Below are 25831 nucleotides of genomic sequence, written 5' to 3'. Positions count from 1 at the left end.
TAGAGGCTTATCCGGTTATTAACTTTAAGGTTTGTGGGATTAATCGAGGTACGGGCAAGCTAACTCAGACACTTTATATAAATTAAAAAAAAAAAACCAATTATCCCAGCCGCCAAAGCCGTCGAAATAGAGATCGGACGGCTGAAATTATAAGGGAAAAAAGGTCAAAAACCAAGTCAGCAAAAGCCGAAAGAGTCCTTTGCCCTCAAGGCCAGAACATGTAGGTAACACAAGTGAAGTCATAAATAAAATAAAATAAAAAAAGGCTGTCAGCCAGCCAGGTCACCCTATCTTTTCTCGTGGTGGAAATGATTCCTCTGTCTAAAAATTTAGTCTTAATTTCATTTGCATTTCAAAAATCCCTTCCTTTCTATCTGTCTCTTAGTATATATAAAATCGTCGTCTCCTTTCCTCAGCTAACCCTTACTCTCTCTCTTTCTCTCGCTCGCACCAGCAACCGCAATACAAGCAAGCAATTTAGGCCAGGCCACGTCTATAGCTAGATTTGGCTTGGTTCGTTCTCTGATCATTCTCTCTTACACTTCTCCGCTTAAGGTAAGTAAAGGACCCGTTTCTCTATCTCTTCGTCTTGGTTTGAGCTTTGTAGATCGTGTTTTGGTTAAACGCCGTCTTTTTGTTGTTTTTGGTTTGGAATCGGTAAGTTTTATCGTTTTTTTGTTTCCGATCTATGATTTTTGTGCTGTTGAAGGTTAGATCTAGAGGTTTTTGGTGGTTTGATTTGGATCGTTTGATTTGAGAGCTTGATCTGATTGTGTTGAATCTAGATCTGTATGTTTTTGTGACAAGTTATTAGATCTGTTTGATTTTGACCTACTTCGTTTGGTCATTGTTAGATTATAATCTGCCAGTGTGAATTAGAAGATTTTGGTAAATTGGAAATGATGTGGTAATTGATTGTGATTTAGGTTACATTTCTGTGTTTTAAGCTTAAAATTGATGATTTTCGATGGATATTTGGATTCTATTATAGTAGAGTGATAACGAAAGATAATCATGCTGATTGGATTAAGCTTTGGATGGTTAATGATTTGGAATAGTTAATTGGCTAGTTTATTTTGATTTGTAAATAGTGGAGGAACTAGATATGTTGTATTTGATTATACGCCTCATAGATATGTAGATGTATTTGTAAATTATGTAGAATGTATTTTTCTGGTGTGAAGTTTGTTTCTTTTACTCATTTATTGACTTTTTGTACAGAACTTGTAGAAAATGGCCGATTCTGAGGATATTCAGCCCCTTGTCTGCGACAATGGAACTGGAATGGTGAAGGTGGGTTGGTTGCTTTACTAGTGAAAATTCGGTTTTGCATTTTATTACTCATAATTTGTTTGGATTTAATAAGTTATATTGTGTTGTAATGTTTGCAGGCTGGGTTTGCTGGGGATGATGCTCCCAGGGCAGTGTTTCCAAGTATTGTGGGTAGACCAAGACACACTGGTGTCATGGTTGGAATGGGGCAGAAGGATGCTTATGTTGGTGATGAAGCACAATCTAAGAGAGGTATCTTGACCTTGAAATACCCTATTGAGCATGGTATTGTTAGCAACTGGGATGATATGGAGAAGATTTGGCATCACACTTTCTACAATGAGCTTCGTGTTGCTCCCGAGGAGCACCCAGTCCTCCTTACAGAGGCTCCTCTTAACCCTAAGGCTAACAGAGAGAAGATGACTCAAATCATGTTTGAGACCTTCAATGTGCCTGCAATGTATGTTGCTATCCAGGCTGTCCTTTCTCTGTATGCCAGTGGTCGTACAACTGGTTTGTAACTATTTCTATTGAAATCTGTGTTGTATTTGCATTGGTTGGGTAAATGATTTTGGAACTGAGTGGCTACTCATGTGAACAGGTATCGTGCTGGATTCTGGTGATGGTGTGTCTCACACTGTGCCAATCTATGAAGGGTATGCCCTTCCACATGCCATCCTTCGTTTGGATCTTGCTGGTCGTGATCTCACTGATGCTTTGATGAAGATCCTCACCGAGAGAGGTTACATGTTCACCACCACAGCTGAACGGGAAATTGTCCGTGACATGAAGGAGAAACTCGCATATGTTGCCCTTGACTATGAGCAGGAGCTTGAGACTGCCAAGAGCAGCTCCTCTGTTGAGAAGAACTATGAGCTACCTGATGGTCAGGTCATCACCATTGGAGCTGAGAGATTCCGTTGCCCGGAAGTCCTCTTCCAGCCATCTCTCATTGGAATGGAAGCTGCTGGTATCCACGAGACTACTTACAATTCCATCATGAAGTGTGATGTGGATATCAGAAAGGATCTATATGGTAATATTGTGCTCAGTGGTGGTTCCACTATGTTCCCTGGTATTGCTGACCGTATGAGCAAGGAAATCACTGCCCTTGCCCCAAGCAGCATGAAGATTAAGGTGGTTGCACCACCAGAGAGAAAATACAGTGTCTGGATTGGAGGGTCAATCCTTGCATCTCTCAGCACCTTCCAGCAGGTGAAGATTTCTCTTCAATAACGTTTTATCTTTTGCTTTATATCTTGAGTGTGTGGTTGTGTGTTTGATCGAGACTGACGTGCATGGCTTGTGTCGTGTCAGATGTGGATTTCCAAGGGTGAGTACGACGAGTCTGGCCCATCCATCGTCCACAGGAAGTGCTTCTAAGTTCCAACAGAGCGGTGATGGTGAGTTCTATTTTTCTATTTAGTTGGCTTTTTTCGTGTCAAGGTGTCATGAACTCAAAGTCCTAGCTGATATGGAGAATTTGTTGAGGTGGGGGTCATTGAAGGAGGGAACATTCTGATATTCAATGTATTGAATAGGCTTGTGATTCAATGTTGTTATTGCTGCTTTTTAAGATGCGTAACTGTAATGGTCCTCCCTCTCGATGTGGCGACTTTGGTAGTCAAGCTCTTTGCTTTCCTCCACATCATCTGTGGTTCAACCTTGCGTCTTTTTAGTAGGATGCTTGTAGACGGAGAGTGGTTGTGATGATGCTTTTTTATTTTTATTTTTTTCCATCTCAACATTTGAAGGTGTTTTTTTTTCCTTGGGAACATTAATGTTAATAGTTATTGTATGAGAAATTTTGTGTTAGTGTCAATTTGCTTTCATAAACCCTGTTGAAATCGTACTTGATACTCCGTTTGAGCTTTGAACGGATCTCTGAGTCCTTTCTAGAATATCTTTGTTGGTTTGTTTTACACGGCTGCAGGGTTTTTTTTTAATCATGTCTGTCTACTGTATAAGAGGCCGGCTTGCCTGTCAGGACATAATTAGTAGAAGTATCTAATTTTAATGTTGCTTAGTAATAATTATTCCCGTACAAAGCCGTTCTGTTTATAAAGGCAGACACTTAGTGCCTTTTATGATTGGTTGGGTGCATCCAATCCATAATTTGTCATCAGTTTCTGTTGCCTTTCAACCTCATTAGATTGGCGGGTTAGTATTGTTTGTTATTGTGTTTTTGTTTTTTAAAGTGAATTTGATTAGAAATATATTAAAATAATATTTATTTAACTATATTTTTAACATCTGAATTTCAAAAGCACATTAATAAAAACACAATTTTTTTTTTTTTAAAGTGCCGCCACACTGCAATAACAAGCTCTCTCTTATTGTGTTTTGGTGTAGTGTTAGTTTTTGCAAAAGCTATAAATTGTTTTTTATTTTTCAAGCAAGGTTTTAAAAATGTTTTCTAAATTGTGGTTTTAACCAACACTGCATTATATTACAAAACAGATTTTTACATTTGGAAGTAGACAAGGAGGTTCTTTTGGTATCCTGCGGTAGTTCAATTGGATTCGATGATATAAAAAATTAAATAAAAAAATACATTTGATGTATTTTAAATTAATTTTTTGTTTTTGAGCTGCATTACTAAGAACTAAAATTGGCTTGGCGGGGTTGGCCTATAGTATTCTAGTAACCCCAGGTTTTTTAGGGTCAGTCCTGGAGTCGGTCTGGGGGTTGAAAGCTATGTTTGGGAGGACTATTTGTTAGATACTGCGGTGTTTGACTTGAGATCAGTTTGGTTGAAGTGATTCCATTTGGACGACTGTGAGTACTATTTTTATTTTTAGTTGACTGGTCAAATCAAGAGAAGAAATGAACGGAAAACGACAAAATAATACCACTACTGAAATGTTAAGTTTGAATTGATCCCCTCTTTTACGGGACTTCCTTAGTCTACGTCACTTTGGTGGCTAATAAAAAAAATTGGAAAGCATACCTGGAGAAAAATATTTTATTCTTAGCATTCTAACCAAGAGCATTTATTTTATTAGAATTAACTGTAACTTAGCCTATGGAATGGACTCTTTCAATTCCTTGATAAAGAGTTCTTTAGGGACATGCGAAGGAGAGAAAGCAAGCGATTGCCAAAATGACTTCAATATTAGACTAATGCTCTCTGCCTTTGCTTTTCTATTGAAATAAATAAGAAATAATAAAACACATGTTTCCTCCATTGAAATCAATTAAGCATTGACCAAGGCAAAGTTATAAGTTACTAAGCTTAGTCTGTGTGTGTTTGGCATTCTGGTTTGAAAAATATAATTTTTTTTAAAAAAAAATGCTACTAGGTGTATTAAAACAGTTGATAATAAAATAACTAAAATGAACCTGTAGTTATTTCATAACTTGAGGTTATATAAGAAATATATGATTATTAATATGTAATAAATATAGCAAAACAACATTAATGTCCTGCTTTAACCAAAAAAAGAAGCTAACAATAAATGTATCAATGGGAAGTTGATCCGAGTAAGAATATAAATATTATTATTATTTATAAATATCCTGAAATATAAATTAGTTTAATTATTCCAATCTCATCATTAACACCATATGTTTGAGATGGTCTATGATTTGCATGACTTTATAAACATGACATAACATTGATTAAATATCATTGGGTACAAAATTTAAATGATGATCAAATTCAATCATCTTGATACTTTCTTTTTATATAGTAGTTATCTAGTGTTATTGATGCAATAATAATTGGAACTTATGTTTTATAAGGCTAAGTGGACATGTTTTGTAGAACTTTCCATCTCCTTTTCTACCCTCTAAAAATACGTTCCATCACATTACATATTGATAAATATACATTTATGAATGCTTCTTCACTTCTTGGATGTCCCCCTCGTCGAAATTTTGATAAGTTATAAATTTCATATTTATATAGATCTAAAAATTCATGTTTATTTGAATATTTAATATTTATCAAATAATATTTTTTTACAAAACTAAATAATAAATATGTAAGTTATTATCCATAAAAATAGTAAAAACAATCACTTCAGTTTTCTCATTTTAATTACATCAGTTTTTAAATAAATGTACAAAAATATCCCAATAATTTATATTTAGCATTAATAATACTTTTATCAGGCATATATCTTGAATTCATCAGAATCTCAAAGGCTTTGTCTCATGATGTTTGAAAATGGAAAAGAAACAGGCATGGGTTGCAGAAAGTGTACAATTTAGAAATGGAAATAGAGGATCTTAAAAGAAAAGAACACAGGCTCTATATCAACATATATAAAATTGAATTGAAATAAATTCAATAAACCGATTTCCTTTTTAGTTCTATAGAGCTTGGAGACAGCACGGGCAATATTGAACTCTTGTAAAGTGTGTGATCCTGTTCTTCATAAATTCACAGAACTTGCCAGAAGGTTCTTTGCGTTCTTCTCCAAAATCTTACACCGTCAATTCCCTCGAAGCAGCAAAGCATCTCATAGAGACAAAACAACCTCTAAAGATGCCTGAGGGATCAACATTTTGAACAATCCAGGGATGCTCAGGTAGCTTATGCAGCGGTGATCTCTCTACAGAAGCCCTGGCAAGCATCTATTGATCATAGAGAGAGAAAAAAACAAGAGAACATGAGCACAGATCGCAAGCACGCTAGGCTCCCTGAGTAGTAACTAAGGTCCTTTGCAGCAGAAGAGACAATTGGTTTTGGAGGGAACTTCAGATCCATTTGCACAATCCTATAGAAATAAATTGAAATAATCTAAAACTCCCTTTTTGTTTTTTTAAAAGCAGCATGATATATCTAAAAAGAAGTTGTTTTAATATATTTTTTTTAAAAATGTATTTTTAAGTTAAATCAAGACCGTCCCACATCGACAAAAGGAATATACGACAGCTAGCCCTCATCTCTATATAATGAAACACATCGCCAGTTCCAGAAACCATGGAGCCGTGTGGTGAGCACAGAGCGAACTATTCTTTCGCCTTTTACTAAAGAATACCGTGTGCTCTTCATTGATAGCGGCATACCTCTATTTTTGGAGGGGTTCTCCTCTGTGTCGACCCCCAAACAATTCAAGCTCCAAATTTTTGCGTTTTCGGTGTATTTTAGTTTAATTGTTTGAATCCCAAAAATTATAATTAAAGCTTCAAAACTTTTACTTGAAATTATAAACACTTCAGGCTTATTAAAATCATTGAGCTCTTCGTCTTGTTTGTCATTTTCTTTGTATGAAGGCAAAAGATCTTTTGAATTTTGAGATCTCTTCTTCCTAAATTAATACTTAAAGATTACCAGTTCGAGTTCTAAAGATTACCAGTTCGAGTTCTATAAATTTTAGGACCATTAAAGGTTTACATGGTCGTTAACTTCAGAACCCATGGATCATGGCCCGTGAGATTAGTCGAGATGCACTCAAGTTGACCCGAGCTCTTTAGAGATTACTAGTTCGAGTTCTACAAATCTCAAGGCCACTGTAGACTTAAATGATCGTTAATTTAAGGGCTCATGAAATAAATCGAGATGGATGAAAATTGATCCGGATAACCAGGTTAATCTAAAAAATAATAAAAGAGAATTTTAATTATTGAATTGGGTTCTCATTATGATAAAGATTATGGTCATAATCTTGATCAAAATCACAATTCCAAGTATACTTTAACGTCAAACAAGACATAAAGGTCATAATTGATTTGATCTTTAATTATCATTGTCGATGCCAATTCTTCCTCTTCTATGGCAAAGAATGCTTCAACATCCCATTCATCTTCAACCTGAATTTTTAAACTTAAATAGCAACATTGTTTTCTATAAGCTTCTTAAAACAACAATCTTTTTTCACGTGACCATGTTTTCCATAATTATGACATCCACATTCAAATCTTCTATCATTGCCATAATTCTTCGAAGTCCCCCTTAATAAAATTGTCTGCTGCTGCCCATGCTACTGTTGTTTTGGCTTCTGGAAAACCAAAAATTTTGATGCTACTGCTGCAGGACTGTGTGCTACTTACTTGTTGCTGCTGCAATCAACTGCTGCTGAACTTCTTGTTTGCAAGCTGCGACTGCCGGAGACTTGCTGTTGTTAGCATTTACTGTCATTGGAGAGATTCTAGGAATTGATTTATTCTACAGTTGTAAATTTCCTAATTATAATAGGAACCTAGAACGTTACAAATTCTTTTTTTTTTTGTATATATACTACAACAGTGTAAACGTAAGATTTTAATAAAGATTTTACAATTACCAAATTTCCTTCTTTACTTACATGGTATCAGAGCAAATACCCTAAATTTTTTAACCTTTTTTTCCTTTGAGTTGTGAAACAAAGAGGCAGCCGCCACCCAGAACAAACTATCTCTCCCTGTTAGCGTAGAAACTTGATGGAAATTCCTACTGATTTAGTAGATACGATGGCAGCCCCTACCGATTTAGTAGAACAAAATCAACAAGGAACAGAGGCTATCCTGGAAGATTTGACTACGAGAATGACCCAGGCTTTGAGACAAAGCCTGAACCAGACCCCTGCAGTAACATATGATACTGCTGCACCGATTGCTATCAAACTCAATGGAACTAATTATGCTCTATGGTCTCAGATTGTCGAGATGTATATCTCAGGAAAAGACAAACTAGGATATATCAATGGTGATCTTCCGCAACCAGAATTGAATGATCCAACATTCAGAAGATGGAGGACAGAAAACTCTATTGTAAAGGGTTGGCTGATTAATTCAATGGACCCTTCTCTAGTCGGCAACTTTATCCGATTTCCAACAGCAAAACAGGTATGGGAATCAATTGCCACAACTTATTTTGATGGGAATGATAAATCGCAGGTATACGATTTGAAGAGAAGGGTCACTCGAATGAAACAAAATGGGGAATCTATTGAGGGATATTACAATTGTCTTCAGGGCTTATGAAGGGAAATTGATTACCGGCGACCAAACCCAATGGAGTGTGCAATTGATGTACAGAGACACAACACCCTGCTTCAAGAGGATCGGGTGTATGTGTTCCTTGATGGACTGGACGATCGGCTAGATAAAATCAGAAGTGATGTTCTACAATTACAACCGTTTCCATCTGTTGAGCAGGCCTACGCATATGTTCGAAGAGAGGACATTAGGCAGTCTGTAATGCTTGAAACAAATGGTGGCCCTACTGCTTCAGTTATGGCAACGAAGAGTGGGAAACAAAATCAAATGATGCGCATGACCAAAAGAGCACCCGGATATGCAGCAACGGGGGGAAGCAAAAATCTGTCTGGAGGACTTGGCTGCTCCCATTGTGGTAATGCCAAACACACACGGGAAACGTGCTTCAAGCTACATGGTTATCCGGAATGGTGGAATGAATTTAAAGCAAAGAAATCACAGGAAGCTAATGGAGGAGTTGGACGGGCAGCAATAGCACATGGAGGAGTTGAACGGCCAGCAATAGCACATGCAGAACCTACTCTTTCTCTCATTCCCTGTGTAGAGACAAAGGCAGAGACGGCTAGTAATGGCAGTGATCAAGGTAAAGGCTGCTGTTATACCAGCAGTGCTTTGGTAGTTTCTACGAAACAAAAGGATGATGACTGGATTGTAGACTCTGGTGCAACAGACCATATGACCTACAATCCAGACGACCTTGATGAATACATAACGCCAAGAAGGAACAATATTTCAAATGCTAATGGGGTCTTGTATCCAGTAACAGGGGCTGGAACAGTACAATTATCACCATCAATATCCTTAACTAATACTCTTTTAGTTCCTTCTCTTACAACAAAATTAATATCTGTGGGACAAGCTACTGAAGACCTAAATTGCATTGTTTTAATGTATCCACATTTTTGCCTTTTTCAGGATATTCTCACGAAGAAGATCATTGGGCGTGGTACTAAGAGAGAGGGGTTATACTACATAGATGAGTTCAGTATCGGAAAAATCAATATGGTGAAGAACTCAACCACTGCACAAGAAAAACAGATTCGGCTATGGCATGCTCGTTTGGGGCACCCGTCATTCGGCTATATGAGGCAATTATTTCCAGATTTATTTTCTAGTCAAAAACATTTAGACCTCAAATGTGATACATGCATTTTTTGCAAAAAGCCACCGTGTATCATTTCCGGTTAGCTATAATAAAAGTGATATTCCTTTTGCATTAATCCATTCGGATGTTTGGGGACCATCCCCGATCACCACGGTTCATGGTGTTTCGATGGTTTGTGACTTTTATAGATGATTGCACCCGGATGACGTGGATATATTTGCTCAAAAATAAGAATGAAGTCTTTGGTGTATTTTGTGCGTTTCATGCTATGATACAGAACCAATTCTCAGCAAAAATCAGAATTTTGAGGTCGGATAATGGAGGGGAATATATCAATCAAGACTTTGTGAAATACTTCCACAATGCTGGTCTCCTACATGAATTTTCTTGCAGTCAAACACCACAGCAAAATGGTATAGCTGAACGGAAAAACAGACACATTTTAGAAAACTGCTCGTGCACTACTAATTGGAGCAAACGTTCCCCATAGATACTGGGATAAAGCTGTGGTCACGGCTGTGCACCTAATGAACCGGATGCCTTCTAAAGTCTTAGAATTTAAGACTCCGCTGCAAGTCTTGGCCACTCATACTACACTACCATCTATACTAATGTTGCCCCCACGTGTATTTGGATGTGTTAGCGTTTTGTTCATCTTCACAAGAACCAACGAAACAAGCTGGATGCATGTGCTGATCGGTGCATCTTTCTGGGATATGGCGCATCAAAGAAGGGCTATTGTTGCTACAATCCAGTAACTAAATGCACATACATCACAATGGATGTAACCTTCTCAGAAGCTGAAAATTATTATTCTCCAGTGTCCACTTCTCAGCTTCAGGGGGAGACATGGACGGAAGAAGAGAAGTGGTGGAGCTGCCCAAATATAGAACCAATACCTGCACTGCCCGCGGATGATGGAACGGGCAATGCAGGAAACGAAGAGATGGGCATACTGCCTATACATGCAGACGAAGAGAGGGACATACGGGCAGTCATCAACGTGGAAAGGGAAGATGACGATGATGCCACGGGTACTCCATCAGAAGACATGGAAACAAAAAGGGCAGCCACGGTTGAGGAAGAGATGGGTGTATCTGTGGACATGGGAGAGGAGGACTTAATTGCAGACTTGGCAGTCGACACCGGGGATAAAGAAGCTGAAATGGAAAGTGAAACTGAACACACATCTAGTAGTCAGACCCCTCTACTCTCTGTACTCGACGATGATCATTCCTCGCCAGAGAATATCCATGAGGTAAACTCTCTTGCTCTATCCTCCAATCCTGTTTTGAATACTCCTATTGGTTACAAATTACCTGCCAGGAAAAATAGGGGAAAGCCTCCAGCTAGATACTCCCCTAGCACAGAGGGAAAACAATCGAAGTATCCCATCTCCAACCATGTAACAACTCAAATGCTGACCAAACCACTTAGAGACTTTACCAATAAGCTGTCAGCTCATCATATCCCGCATGAAATTCAGGAAGCCTTGACCGATCCTAAGTGGGCACGAGCAGTAGAAGAGGAGATGGAAGCACTGATGAAAAAATAAAACATGGGCACTTATTCCACTGCCGAAGGGGAAGAAAACAGTTGGGTGTAGATGGGTCTTCTCTATCAAACACAAAGCGGATGGAACCATTGAGCGGTTTAAAGCAAGACTGGTAGCAAAAGGATATACTCAGACATATGGAGTGGACTATCAGGAGACTTTTTCTCCGGTAGCAAAGTTAAACACTGTTCGAGTGCTGTTATCACTAGCAGAAAATCTAGATTGGCCGCTACACCAATTTGATGTAAAAAATGCTTTCTTGCATGGAGACCTGGAAGAAGAGGTGTATATGGACATCCCACCTGGATATACCTCATCCCCAAATACTGGAATTGTTTGCAAACTACAGAAGGCATTATATGGGCTAAAGCAATCACCTCGCGCGTGGTTTGGGAGATTCAGTATGGAAATGAAGAAATATGGCTTTCAACAAAGCAACTCGGATCATACTCTATTTCTAAAACAACGACAGGGAAAGGTGACTGCATTGATAATCTATGTGGATGACATGATCATTACTGGAGACGATACAGAAGAAATCTTGAAACTACAGGAACAATTGGCTACCGAATTCGAGATGAAGAACTTAGGAGGACTAAAGTATTTCCTTGGGATTGAAGTGGCTAGATCAAACCGAGGCATATTTCTTTCACAAAGGAAATATGTGCTAGACCTACTAACCGAAGTAGGAATGCTTGACTGCAAACCGGCTGACACCCCCCATGATTCAAAATCAGAAATTTGGGGACTCTACGGAAAGGGCTTCAACTAATAAGGAAAGGTATCAACGGCTGGTGGGAAAATTAATTTATTTGTCACATACTCGCCCTGATATTTGTTATGCAGTAAGCATAGTCAGCAAATTTATGCATTGTCCGAATGAAGAACACATGGATGCTGTAATTAGAATACTACGTTACTTAAAATCAGCTCCTGGAAGAGGCCTTTTATTTTCTAAAAATGGTCATCTAGCGGTTGAAGGATACACAGATGCTGACTGGGCAGGAAGCATATCGGATAGAAAATCTACGTCGGGATACTTCACATTTGTTGGCGGCAACTTAGTCACATGGAGGAGCAAGAAACAAAAGGTAGTTGCCTTGTCAAGTGCAGAAGCCGAGTTTCGAGGAATGGCAAAGGGACTATGCGAATTATTATGGCTCAAGAGGTTATTGTCCGAAATTGGGTTCAGTCCAGAATCAAAGATGAACCTATACTGCGATAATAAAGCTGCCATCGAAATATCTCACAACCCAGTTCAACATGACCGCACAAAACATATCGAGATAGACAGGCATTTCATCAAACAAAATCTCGAAGAAGGGGTGATTAATTTTCCATTCGTGAGGTCAGAAAACCAGCTCGCAGATATCCTTACAAAGGCCGTCTCCAGCAAAATTTTCAGAATTCACTTGACAAGTTGGGCATCGAAGATATCTTTGCACCAACTTGAGGGGGAGTGTTAGCATTTACTGTCATTGGAGAGATTCTAGGAATTGATTTATTCTACAGTTGTAAATTTCCTAATTATAATAGGAACCTAGAACGTTACAAATTCTTTTTTTTTTGTATATATACTACAACAGTGTAAACGTAAGATTTTAATAAAGATTTTACAATTACCAAATTTCCTTCTTTACTTACAGCTGTCACATAATTTTTTTTTTTTTTTGGATTCGAGAAAACCTCATCCCCGGAAAGCGTACTTTGTGGGTCCAGGTGAGTGAGTAAAACCCCGGCTGTCCCAGGCTCTTACAAGAGATGTACGCCCTGACTTCAACTCGAGACCTGCTGTACAGATCTCAAGCCCTTTGCCACCACGCTATGTTATTTTGGGACACCTGTCACGTAAAAAGCTACTGCTTTGTTTGTTTATTTATGCTGGAACTGAAGCTGGAATCAATGACTGCTGCAACTGGTTTTTCTACTGCTTCAGTGGAGACTCCATTGCTACGAGTCTGCAGCCCACTTGATTCTGCAACTGCAAACGTTGCTACTGTCATGTTCTAGGAGACTTGCTGCTGCCTCGAGCCTGTTACAAGCTGCTGATTTTCTTCTTCCAAAGAACATATCGTTGCTGGTTCGTTTTCTTCACAACATAGACTGCTGTTACGTCTTGTGCTCGAACTTCTGAAAAATAAATCTTGTTAACGTCATCGTTTTGGAAGATTAATTTGCTAAATACATTGCTGCTTCACACGCGCCTTTTCTTCTTCCCAACCTATTGGTCCTTCTTTCCAACCTATAGGCTCTGATACGTTGGTTTTGCTCTAAGAAAAACACAGCAGCTAATACTTTCTCTTTATTATTTGCTTATACTTTCTTTAATATAATTTTGAATGTTTAAGGTGACTGTATATAATTTTACAAACGCTACTTAAGACTAAGATTTTTATCCTTCTCTAACTAAAACTGTGTTTGTTTCTGGTAGCTTTCATGTTAGCGGTGAATTACACTCAACAACATATTTGGTTTTTAAAATAATTGAGTTTGAGTTTTATGTCGCGGGATCTATAAAAAAATTAAGTTTCAAATGCAATTATTATGCAGTAGTTTTTATATGTTTTTTTTAATCAAGTTTCGTAAATATTTCTAATACACTTACACGTAGTTATCAAAAAGTCTTTATTGTTCTCCTTTTCATTGTTTGTAAGAAAGTTAAAAAGTTTTATCCAAACATTTTATACATGTTTTTTATTATATATAAATTTCAATCATAATTTTTATCAAACATGTATCTAAATTTAATTAATTACAACTAAAAATACTTTTTATAAACTTAAAAGTTGTTTTCTTTGGCTTTAATTACAAGGTTTTACTTATTTATATCTATTTTCTCCATAATGTTTTCCACTGACCTTAATTACACAAGATTGATCGGTGACTTATAAAATAAAATTGTCAAGTCAGATCGGGTCTTATAACTATAAACATACCAGGGATGGTACTTATCCAGTTGTTATCTTTCAGCAATCATTCAAAAATATGCTTCATTCTTCAACTGTATTGTTTTTAGATGCACAGATGATGGGATATGAAAGGTGATGTATGATTAATGGTATAAGAAAACCTAGTTGAGGAGTTGCAGAATGTTTTGAAAGAAAAAGACAGTCCCACATCGACAAAAGAAACATACAACACTAGCCCTCATCTCTATATAACAAAACATATCGCTAATTCCAAAAACCATGGAGCCGTGTGGTGAGCACAGAGCGAACTATTCTTTCGCCTTTTACTAAAGAATACCGTGTGCTCTCCATAGATAGCGGCATACCTCTATTTTTGGAGGGGTTCTCCTGAGTGTTGACCCCTTACAATTTAAGTTTCAAAATTTTATCTACAGAAAATGTACTACAGATTAAGTTTGTTTTCTTGAATCCAAAAAATTATGTTTTCCATTGATGTGAGGTTAAAGTTTGATGTTAGTTTACTTGTCTGGCTCGCTGGTAGGTTTAAGCTAATTTTAGGTTTAAAGTCTCCGAGTTGATCCGTTTAACGGCCTTAGTTAGGTTTCCGATGAGGAGTTGTTTCATATACACAGCGGATTCATTTTTCCCCCCTCAAATCATCATTGTTGTTCATTTATAATGCCTGATATGTTGGATTGGAATTTATTGATTATGATTAAATCATGGTACATTTTCATTTATTTTGCTGATCTATCAAAACCAATTGCATGTAATGTTCATTCTAACATTTGACAGATACAAATATTATTTTTAGGATCACTTTATGTGAATAAGAAGTAATTGAGAATTGTGTGGGTATACGAGTTGTAGAGTTTTTTCCTCATAAACCCTTAAAAAATCGATGATCTTTCGGTTTGATTATTTCATTTTTGTAAAGAAGATGCATGTGGTGAGGAAATTTGCGTATATCAGCAGTTAGGCAATTCAGCTGGGCTGATTTTTCATTTTCAATGGTTGCAGAGACAATCTCTTGCTTGCTTGTAAAAACCTAGCAGTGATGAATTTGGTTTTTCCAGAATGGAATATATTACATGTGTTGTGCTTGCAATGAGTCAATTTCCAACTGAAATCAATGAAGAAATTGTTAGAGAATAATATCAGCTTAAGATATTAGATTGAGATAGTTTCTTAATATGATATTAGAGTTTTGATGACCAGGTCACAAGTTCGAATCTTACCATCTATATTTATTTGATAAAAATTAAACATAAATTAATATGAACTTGTGCAAGTTTCAAGCTTGAAACTTGTAAGGGTATGTTAAAAAATAATATTTAAAACTTATATAAATTTCAATTTAAATTATTAAATTGAGATAGTTTCTTAACAGAAATCATCATAATTCTAGAAGATTGTATCACTAAAATAATGAATTTGCTCTCGTAGCAACAACTTTTGATCTTTACAAGTTTCAAATTCTTGGGATCTCTCAGGTACGAAGACATTGTATCCTAAATTTTATATGTTTATAATAATTTATATCCTAAAGTCTGTGAACCAAGAATTAATCAACAAATTAATTATTATTATATTTGATTTAATAACTAAAAAACCCATTTAATTCTAATATCATACCTCTGTCATTGACCTCAAAAACTCTAAACCACTATCGTAGCAAACTTTTTTTTTTTTTTTCCTTCCTTTTCTTTTCAATCTCTATCAAGCCCACAGGAAATAATTGAAGCCATTATTTTTGGACAAGACAAAGTTATTGGGGGCGCCCTTTTCCTGCCTTGGAGCTAGATTCGATTTTGCAAGGCTGGGCAAAGAAGATGAGTGGAATTTGGACCCAAAATTTAATCAATTTCTTGACAAAATGATTGCAAAACAATTAATTTTGGTGGGGTTCATGCGAGTCATTTGAATATTTTGGTGGGGTTCATGTGAGTCATTTCCCCATTTATGGCTCCCGAGAACTAATTTTACAGTTGGGATTGTGGAGAGTAATTCTTTAACACCTCGTTAAAGTGTGATAATTTTTGTTTTTGAGTGATAATTTTACAAGGATGATGGTGGGGTTTGTGATCATTTGAATCAAGGTAGTTAAAAAAACAAGTTGATTTTTAAAATTTTACGATTTAATATGTATCTAACATGTCAAATCGAATTAAAACTCGAAAATCGGGCAAGCTCGGTCAAACTCGTTCAAACTCGGTAAAATCAGTAAAATCGGACCGATTCTACGAGTTTGAAAAAATATAAAATTGTGCATTCTGGTAATCTATATCTTAACATTTCATTGTTTTAAATTTATATTTTGCAAAACTTGTGCAATTTAATAATCAAGGACTTGATTTTGACTATAATTATTATAATTTTTTTAACGAAAGAAGTTATTTGTGGATTTCATTTCCATAAAATTAAAATACATATTCATTCTTCATAATTTCTTATGTAGACTATTAACATATCAATTGATATATTATTCTATTTTAGCTAACAAATATATAGAATAAAAGTTGTAAATTAGCAAGCTTGACCTTTTATGGTCTATCAAAATTTAAAGGGACTCATTTATTGTAAATGACGAAGTAAGTGGGTCGATTTGTCCAAGAAGTAGATGAATTAATATGAATAAAATAAAGGTGTTTGGACTTTTTTATTGTTTATTTTTAATTATGTTATATTGTTAATTAAATACTTGATTGAAATTGTTAATATATAATTAATTAAAATATATTTTACTTATAATTTTACGATTCAATTTTGTATTGTATATTCCGTATCTTATAAAAAAAAAATATTTTTTTACAATCTTGATTTGAATCTTTTCGCTCTTGAGGGCGTTTAGTTTTTCCAAAGGTAAAGGAGGGTATCCCTTCTCTAATTTTTCATTTTCTTTTTCAAGCTCCATTCTTAAATTGGGGTTAGGATCAATTACATTTCACCACTTTCAATTCCGACCACTCTCTCCTCGGCCAAGACAGGCTTAAATTATCCTATCTGTGCTTCCCAAGAACAGTTGACTGAGATTGTCAATGGGCTAGGGAAGCTGAAGGGGGCTGAGTGTGAAGAGATAAATGTGGCCGAAGCTGCTAGCACTTGGCATCGTCGTTAATGTTTAAGAATATAGTTGAAATTATGTTTGTTTAAAATTAATTTTTTATAATTTTTTAATTATTTTAATATGTTGATGTGAAAAAATATTTTTTTAAAAATTAAAATATATTATTTAAATATATTTTTAAACGAAACATTTTAAACCACCTCAACTTTTACTATTCTTTCAAACACCTTTGAAACAAAGTACATAACTGGACATAACCTGATATGATGAAGCCATTAGCCAATGTGCTCTCTAATGCATTGAAATTACAGGAAAATAAAACCTGTTCTGTTAAGCAATAAAGAGTAGAGGATCAAGAAAGAGGCAAGCAGGCTGAGTTTGAAGTTGTGCTTTATATATTTAACAGTAATTTGATCATTTTGTTTGATTTAGTATCTAAAGTGTAATTTAAAAATAAAAATAAAGATAAAGTAAAAGAATTAACAAACTATTAGACTTTTTTTTTTTAATTATCCCTTATTGAAACTTTGATTTAAAAAAATTGAGGATTACCAACCAATTTCTGCATAAGCCTTATGGCTTAACCTTTTCCTTTTTAGCTACAAGTTTTCACATTCTACCCACCTTTAAAGCAATTCCTCAATCATTAGAGAGTGTACAAATGCTTTTTTAAAAATATTATTGAATTAAAAATATATTAAAATAATTTTTTATATATTGTTTTTTACTTTTGATATCAACATATCAGAATTATTAAATTCACAAAATAAAAAATTAATTTGATAATTTTTCATGTCGAAACATTTTTAAAACACACTTGAATACAATTTTTTTTTTTTTATATATAAAAAGAAAGACTATACATGCATTGAGTTTAATCCTTTCTTTTTTAGCCTCGAAGCTTTCACATTCATATGCTTACTTCTCACCCTCCATTCCATTTGGTTGATGATAGCTATGCTTTTCACTTTCCATGGTGGAAATTTCAACTTGACCCCATGTATGATTTAGGTAAGCTGGATTTCTTTCCTTTGCGAAATAGGCAGCTAGCACCCTTCTTGCTGCAATGGAAAGTGACTTGTGTTTGTCTTTTTCTTTAAATTAAATCTCATCGAGTAATTTATAAGATGTCACTATTTATAACTTGAAAATCATAAGATTTTCATGTATTCACGGGTCTTAAATGTTAGGAAAAAGAAAACAAAATTTGTTAGATTAAGTGCTTGTATGGTATTGTGATGTAGAGTTCATTTTAAGAATATTTTTTACTTAAAATTTTATTTAAATAATTTTTTATTTTTAATATTAATACATAGAAACTATAAAAAAAAACTAAGAATAACATCGGTTTATTATTTTAAATAAAATATATTTTTAAAAAATACTTTTAAAATAAAAACTACCATATTCTCACCCACACTAAAAAAAACAAGGGGAAATCTTCTATACTGTTTTTAGGTTTAAACCAGCACCTCATTAAGCATTTGAGATGAAATCGTCAAAAGTCAAAGAAACCAACTTGCCACCAAGCAAACACAACATCTAATAGGGCAAGACAAAACATTTACTTTTTGTGATTGAAAAGTTTTTTTTATTAAAAAATAAATAAATATTTTGAAAAAACAATTATTAACACCATATCATACAATAAAATCCACAAACAAATGAAAGAGGATTCACAATAATTCTCCCACTTGCTTTAGTTTCTTCTTTAAATTTAATAATAACATGCTACATATTTATAACCCAAATATTTTATTTTTTTTATAAAAGTCATTCAACTTTCTAGATGATACTTTTTAAATAATTATTTTTTGATTAATACACTCTATAATAATAATAATAAAAACAAAAAACATACTAGAAGCTCCCTTTTTACCTCGTAAACAATCACATACATACGTGCTAGTTGAAATTATTGACAAAGTGAACTCCCTTACGCAAGAAGAAAGTAATTATGTATTTTAAACCACAATCAAATGCTAGAAATTAAAACGACGTCTTCGTCAAGAATAGAGAGTTACTTGTGGGATTAAAACATTCATGCATGGCGCCATGATAATAACTTCCATTTTACTTCAATTTTGACACTATGAAATCTCCAGCAAGCATCCATTCAAGATATTTTGAAGCAAAGTAGAGGACAAAAGGTCTATAAAAATGGATGGTCACGCTCACAAAGGTCCCATTTATCTACATACATAGGTGGTTTAAGAACACAATTTCACCACCTTAACCTATGGTTGAAAAATTGGACTTTTGTGAGTTGTTTCGTGTAGTTGCTTGCTTGGTATCTATGAAAAAGGCATTCAGGATTATCCGAGTTGGTTTTTCTTGTGTTTCAATTTGTTTTTTAAATTATTTTTTCTTGAAAGATATTAAATTAATTTTTTAACGTATTTTTTAATGTTTTTGATATATTAGCATGTTAAAAATTAAAACAAAATTATTTTAATATATTTTTAGTTAAAAACTATTTTTATAAAATCAGCCTCCAAGTATTATAAAAAAAGACACTTTGAGTAATCCATTCTAGCACTTATATATATATAATATATATATATATATATATATAAACTAATTTTTCTCACCAGCTTTGCATGATTAGGATGATCAAAATCAATTCTATTGTATTCCACTCATATTCCTTGGTGTAAAAGTGAGGTCCTAATTTCCTATGCAAAGCTGTCAAATTTAATTGTTTAATGATCTCTAGATCATTGTGAAATGCATCTTATCTCGAAAACTTGGCATCATGACATGGAGCCTCATCTACACCCACAAGCATTCATTTTATATATATATATATGATTTTTAGATTATAATATACAGAATATTTTTTAAAAATATTTTTTGGATTTCTTGAACTTTCTTAATATGTCAATATTGATATACAAAATCTATCAAGATTTTGGATTAAGGGTGAGAAATATGAGAAATGAATTCTTTCTTTATATCTCTCTTTAGTATAAAAAATATTAAATATTACAACTTAAAGATCATTTTTTTATATCTATCCAAAGGCATGGATTCCTCCTCTCTAGTCTCATTATGTAAAATGGAGACACTGAAAAGGGAAAACAATGGGCTTGGTAGGCCTCTTATTTAGCAATTAAGACAAGAACAAACAACTTTGCCACCACAATCATCTCCATATTCTTTCACCTTTTTACTTTTTTAATTTTACCCTTTAATATCTATCAATTATTTTATTTTATTTTTTAATTATTTGTAAGCCTCCTATTTTTTACCAAAAGTCAACCCCCAGCTCCATCTCCTTTAACCCCAAAATATTTCCAAAACTTACATGTCAAAAAAATCAAGCTTATTATTTTGTTGTACCCACCACTTGATTACACCTTCCCAACTTTATCCCTTTATAAAAACCAAAAACCCTAATTTAATTTCACCACCATTGTATTGAACCATAACCACAAGGTAGAATTGTAGGTAGTAGCAGTAAGAGAGAAGTTGAAAACCCCATTTTTATTTAAAAAAAACAAAAACCCAAAAAAAAAGAGAGAAAATTTAACTCCAAGAATTCACCTTTCTTGTCTAAAGCTGTAATTTTTCTTTTTCGTATCAAAATCATGGAAGCATCAACCACTTTCCTGGAAAATTCAAGCGCCGCCGCCGGTGACTGGGAGGACGAGGAAGGCGATGAGGGGATGAGGGTGCAAGCTGAAGAGGGTGTGCAGTGCTCAACAGCTAACAGGTGGCCAAAGCAAGAGACTTTAGCTTTGTTGGAGATAAGGTCTGATATGGATGTTGCATTTAGAGACTCTGTTGTTAAAGCTCCTCTTTGGGAAGAGGTTTCGAGGTGAGTTTTTTAGCTTCTTCTGGAGAGTTTGATAGAAAATGACGTAAAGTTTTGAGCTTTATGTTTTTTTGTCATTTTACGTTTGGTTGCTGAGAAAATGGTGGAGAAAACCTTGTTTTTAGCAAATTATTGCATGATAATCAATCTTTAGGTACCCATCTGAGCAGAATTGCAAAAGTACTGTTCTTTTTGTCTATTGTGTTCATTTTTTATAGTCTAAGTTAATTAGCATTAAATTTTGTGTATAATGTCAGAAGGGTCTAATAAGGATGGCTTTTTAGCTCAAATTACTGCGTGTTAATTTTTTTAGTTATTGAATCATGTTTGATATTTGTTATTGGTTTATTCAAAGTTTAAGCCGTTAGTGAGACCATGAATTTTTTTTTTTCCTATTGGTACTGTTGATATCAGGAAATTGAATGGGCTTGGGTATAACAGAAGTGCCAAGAAATGCAAAGAGAAGTTTGAAAATATTTACAAGTATCATAGAAGAACCAAAGGAAGTCAGTCCGGTAGGCCGAATGGCAAGACATATAGGTTTTTTGAACAATTACAAGCTATAGATAAGACCAATGCATTAGTGTCACCTACATCGTCAGATAAAGATCATTGTTTAATGCCTTCGGCCTCGGTAAACCCAGTGAGCTTCATCCCAAATGATGTTCCATGTTCTATCCAGAGTCCTAGTATGAATTGCACTGATGCCACCTCTACTTCAACTGCATCTACTTCGAGTGAGGAATCAGAAGGAACAAGAAAGAAGAAGCGGAGATTAACAAATTTTTTTGAGAGGTTGATGAAGGAAGTGATAGAAAAGCAAGAGAATTTGCAAAATAAGTTTCTAGAAGCAATAGAGAAATGCGAGCAAGAAAGGATAGCCAGAGAAGAAGTGTGGAAGATGCAAGAATTGGATAGGATTAAGAGAGAACAAGAGCTTTTAGTTCACGAAAGAGCGATTGCAGCTGCGAAAGATGCAGCTGTGCTTGCATTCTTACAGAAGTTCTCTGAGCAAGGTATCCCAGTGCAATTTCCTGACAACCCTACAGTCCCGATGAAATTTCCTGACAATCAAACAGCTCCAGTGCAGATGTCCAAGAACCAAGCAGTTCCAGTGGAGAATTTAGTGAAGACACATGAAAATAGCAGTATTGAGAGTTTTGTCAGCATGAGCTCATCAAGATGGCCTAAAGAAGAAATTGAATCTTTGATCAAGATAAGAACTTATCTTGAATTCCAGTATCAAGAAAACGGACCAAAAGGGCCGCTGTGGGAGGAGATATCAACATCAATGAAAAATCTCGGTTATGATAGGAGTGCAAAGAGGTGCAAAGAGAAATGGGAGAATATGAACAAGTACTTCAAGAGGGTAAAAGATAGCAATAAAAAAAGACCTGGGGATTCTAAGACTTGTCCTTATTTTCAGCAGCTTGATGCTCTATACAGAGAGAAGACGAGGAGGGTTGATAATCCCAGTTACGAGTTGAAGCCTGAAGAACTTTTAATGCATATGATGGGTGGCCAAGGAGATCAACAACTGCCAGACTCTGCCACAACAGAAGACAGAGAAAGTGAAAATGTTGATCAGATTCAAGTAGACTATAGAGGCAGAGAAGATGGAGATGGTTATGGAATTGTAGCTATTGATCCCTCTTCATTGGAAATTATGGAGTAATGGAATTGTAGCTATTGATCCCTCTTCAATGGAAATTATGGAGTATTTAGACAACGAATTTCTTTCCACAGCTAAACTTAGCTTGCCTTATTCTGAGATGCGGGTTAAAGTGATTATGGAGTTCTTCCATGGTTCCATGAACTTTCCAGTTTCGAAGACCTTATTGTCAAGAACCAATTAGGAATACATCTCATAGAAAGAGGCATCTTTGCATTTGTATAGTGTATATGGTCATCATTTGTTGAATAAACATGTCAAGAGAGATAGAGGTTGAAATTAGTAGTAGGTTAATATGTACTAAAATAGTTTACACTTCACTTTTTTAGCTTTTGAAAGCTCACACATGTATGCAAAGGTGGGAAAATGTTTGTTCATATTTGTATCAATCAAATGTTACATGAGCAGTGCAGACTAGCATCACTTTTTTACATGACAAATTGCAAATAGTTTGGTTATTTTTGTGTAGGAGGGACCAGTCCATGGAGCAGGTAAAGAGGGAATAAACTATGGGATAAAAAAAATGGCAGACTGCCCTCATCACTAACACCACGTTGAAAGTGATTCCCTTTTTTGACTAGTGCCTATCATTATCACCCGTGCGCAAGCTGATCTGGTGTGATTGGCAAAAGCAGTACCTTTTGACTCCTCCCATCTACTATCCATCCTTGTATCTTTGCCCTGGCAGGCCTCCAATCCTGAAGCTTGGAAGAAAAATGCTCTGCACTTCTGTGGCATATGTGTGTAACATTCTTGATCTTGGAAAGTTTCACTGCTGCAAATTGGTGCCGCTGTGGTGATCATGGTAGAGAAAAATGGACACTCCTGTTGAAAGGGGTGCGTGAAGGTCATGGTTCTGATAGTGCCAAGAGATGAGGAGGTTTCCAGTCTTGTGAAGACTGGCCATGAAGACGAGCTCTGCAAATCTGGGCTCCCTTGCAACTTCTTTGTAAAGTATTCAACACTGCTAACAATTTGCTAAAGAAGTCAGAGATCACCATCAAGCATGTGAAGAATGATTAATATTGAAACCATCTTAATCCAATAAAAAATAACAATTATGGTAGAGGTAAGAGGCATGTCTTTGGAGTTGCATTTGTTAAGCGTCCCAGAACAAAACAGATAAAAACATGTTTAGTTACAAGAACAAATATAAAAATAAATTTTGAAACAGTTTTGATGTAAATTTATTTTAAAAAAATTGGAAGGACTCAATCACAACTATTTTTATTTTTAAATTGGTTATACTCGGAATTAAATATCATTATGTTAGCAACAAGAGGGTGAAGATTTTTAATGGGAAAATATTTTCATTAGGATCACCAGCCAATTCTTATACTATATGATAAAAAATTTCAGGCTTCCCTGTCCTTTGTGATTATGTGACTAACAGTTACTTGGGATTAGATTTCAGCTTCCCAGGAATTACATGCAGCAGTGCAGCTAACAGATGAGCTTAGTTTATATCATAAAGTTTATGCCTTCCCAGACAACCTCTTCATTCTTCTCCTAGTAACTAAAAATATGAGAAAATATATAATTTGTTATTTTTATATATTTAATTAATACATAACAAACAAACATATTTAAAATAAACATCAAATTCTAATAATAAATGTTTTTTTTTTCATGTTTTTTAAGATATTATGTGTTTTGTTTTTGAAAAATAACTAAAATTGTGATACGTAATTGAAATTAACTGATGAGCACGTTTATATGAGAAAATATATAATTTGTTATTTTTATATATTTAATTAATAAACATTAAATTCTAATAATAAATGTTCGTTTCATGTTTTCAAGATATTATGGGTTTTGTTTTTTTAAAAAATAACTAAAATTGTGATACGTAATTTAAATTAACTGATTTTTTTTTCAAATAAATTTCTCATTCCAAATTTAATTTTTATATGAACTACCCTCCTTCGAATAAGCTAATTAAAAATTAAGAACATAATTGATATAGTTATATATACAAGGGTTATTGAACACAATTTGTAAAATATAAAGATATATAAATTACTTATCATATTAAGACTACAATATAATTATTTAGTAGGTGGTCTAGTTGTAAAAATTTGAAATTAAGAAGTTTGCTTCCCCTGTGATATCAGGTTCGAACCATATGGTTGCTAATATAATAGTTATTAGAGGCTTACATAGTTGTTAACTTCAGAGCTTGTGAGATTACTCGAGGGGTATGCAAGCTGACCCAAATTTTCATGTTAATCAAAAAATAAAATAAAGTAAGGGATATTTTTTATATCAAAATATATTATGTATAAATCATATGATTTTTATGTTAATTTAGATAAAGAAACAGACAAAATGACAGGGAAAATAAATTATTTAGAGATTAAATTATTTCAATTAAAGATATAATAACAGACCAGAAACTCACACCACTATATCAAAATAGGCTAAACCATCTCCCCCTTCTGTTTTAAACTCATTATTTGGCAAGATTTTTCCTAATTTGGACAAGTTTTACTGATTTTAGTAAGAGCCGAGTGTCTTTTATATTTCAGTTTCGTATCAACTCGAACTCAAGCTAATGGATGGTTTTGTGCCTGTTTAGCATTATTATAGCCTTTTCCTTTTAAATTATTTTTTTAATATTAAATTGATGATTTTTTTTTTGTAAGTATTAAACTAGATTGAACTTTCATAAAAAATAATAATGATGGAGTTATTTCAGAATTTGATCAAACATTTAAGTTGATCCAGGGAAAGTCGGTTTAAAATAACCGTTGATTTTTTTTTTTTTTTTAAAAGCGATGTTGTTCTAACCTTTTATTTTTTAAAAAAAATATATGCTTTTTTAAATTAATTTGAGTATATGTTTTGTATTGTGAAGCAAAGTATTTTTAAAAATATTTTTTTTGTTTGAAAACACATCAAAATGATTTTTTTTTTATATATTAGTACATTAAAATCATTAAAAATATATTAAAAAACATCAATTTAATATTTTTTAAAACCAAATATATTTTCAATAAACAAAACCTACCACTCTTCTAAACAAGTATGAATTAACTCGTTTGAGGGTCGTGCTCCAGCGGTGTGTGGGGGCTTGTCTCCTACTGCCGTCCCAGGTTCGACTCTCTATGCGTACGCCTGTCACCCCCGCGGTGCCTTACTTGCTTATTGGGCTTGCAGGGTGTTCAGTGAGCCGTGGGGACTAGTTGTGATGCGCGCAAGCTGGCCTGGACACCTCACGCTAATAAAAAAAAAAAAGTATGAATTAACTCAAACTTGAAAGGTAGCTTAACTAGTCAGATTTTGGGTTTGTTCCATAATGGTCATAAGATTGAGTCCTCTCAGGATCACTAGAGACTTACATTATTATTAAATTCAGGACCTGTAGAATTAATTGAGGTGAATGAAAGTTGCCGAACGTTCATATTATTAATAATAATAATTAAAAAAGAAATTACCTCTCCGGATTTATAACTCAAAACATGATCCATTCCCGAGTTTAATACCTATTCCCTCAACAATTCGGAC

General features: G+C 34.5%; 2 protein-coding genes, 1 non-coding gene and 1 pseudogene across 3 annotated transcripts; all 4 read left to right on the top strand.

Annotated features, from left to right (window-relative positions):
* Positions 1-381: 381 nt before the first annotated feature.
* LOC118062810 (actin-7) lies at positions 382-3094 on the top strand. The gene is made up of 5 exons (XM_035076657.2): positions 382-555; positions 1222-1293; positions 1392-1785; positions 1874-2487; positions 2590-3094. Exons 2-5 carry the CDS (start codon positions 1234-1236, stop codon positions 2653-2655), a joined length of 1134 nt encoding a protein of 377 aa, XP_034932548.1. The 5' UTR covers positions 382-555; positions 1222-1233; the 3' UTR covers positions 2656-3094.
* A 3112-nt stretch (positions 3095-6206) lies between these two features.
* On the top strand, positions 6207-6321 carry LOC118062812 (U5 spliceosomal RNA). Its single transcript, XR_004689832.1, has one exon. It is a non-coding gene; the product is annotated as a U5 spliceosomal RNA (small nuclear RNA).
* Positions 6322-14051: 7730 nt separating this feature from the next.
* LOC118062811 (U5 spliceosomal RNA) lies at positions 14052-14164 on the top strand (annotated as a pseudogene).
* A 5814-nt stretch (positions 14165-19978) lies between these two features.
* Positions 19979-22741, top strand: LOC118062803 (trihelix transcription factor DF1). Its single transcript, XM_035076646.2, has 2 exons — positions 19979-20655; positions 21067-22741. Exons 1-2 carry the CDS (start codon positions 20426-20428, stop codon positions 22325-22327), a joined length of 1491 nt encoding a protein of 496 aa, XP_034932537.1. The 5' UTR covers positions 19979-20425; the 3' UTR covers positions 22328-22741.
* The last annotated feature ends 3090 nt before the right edge of the window (positions 22742-25831 follow it).

Source organism: Populus alba, chromosome 19 (assembly GCF_005239225.2).
Source record: "Populus alba chromosome 19, ASM523922v2, whole genome shotgun sequence".
Classification (NCBI taxonomy): Eukaryota; Viridiplantae; Streptophyta; class Magnoliopsida; order Malpighiales; family Salicaceae; genus Populus; species Populus alba.
Note: the sequence above shows the minus strand (reverse complement) of the source record. Positions and strands in the feature narration are given on the sequence as shown.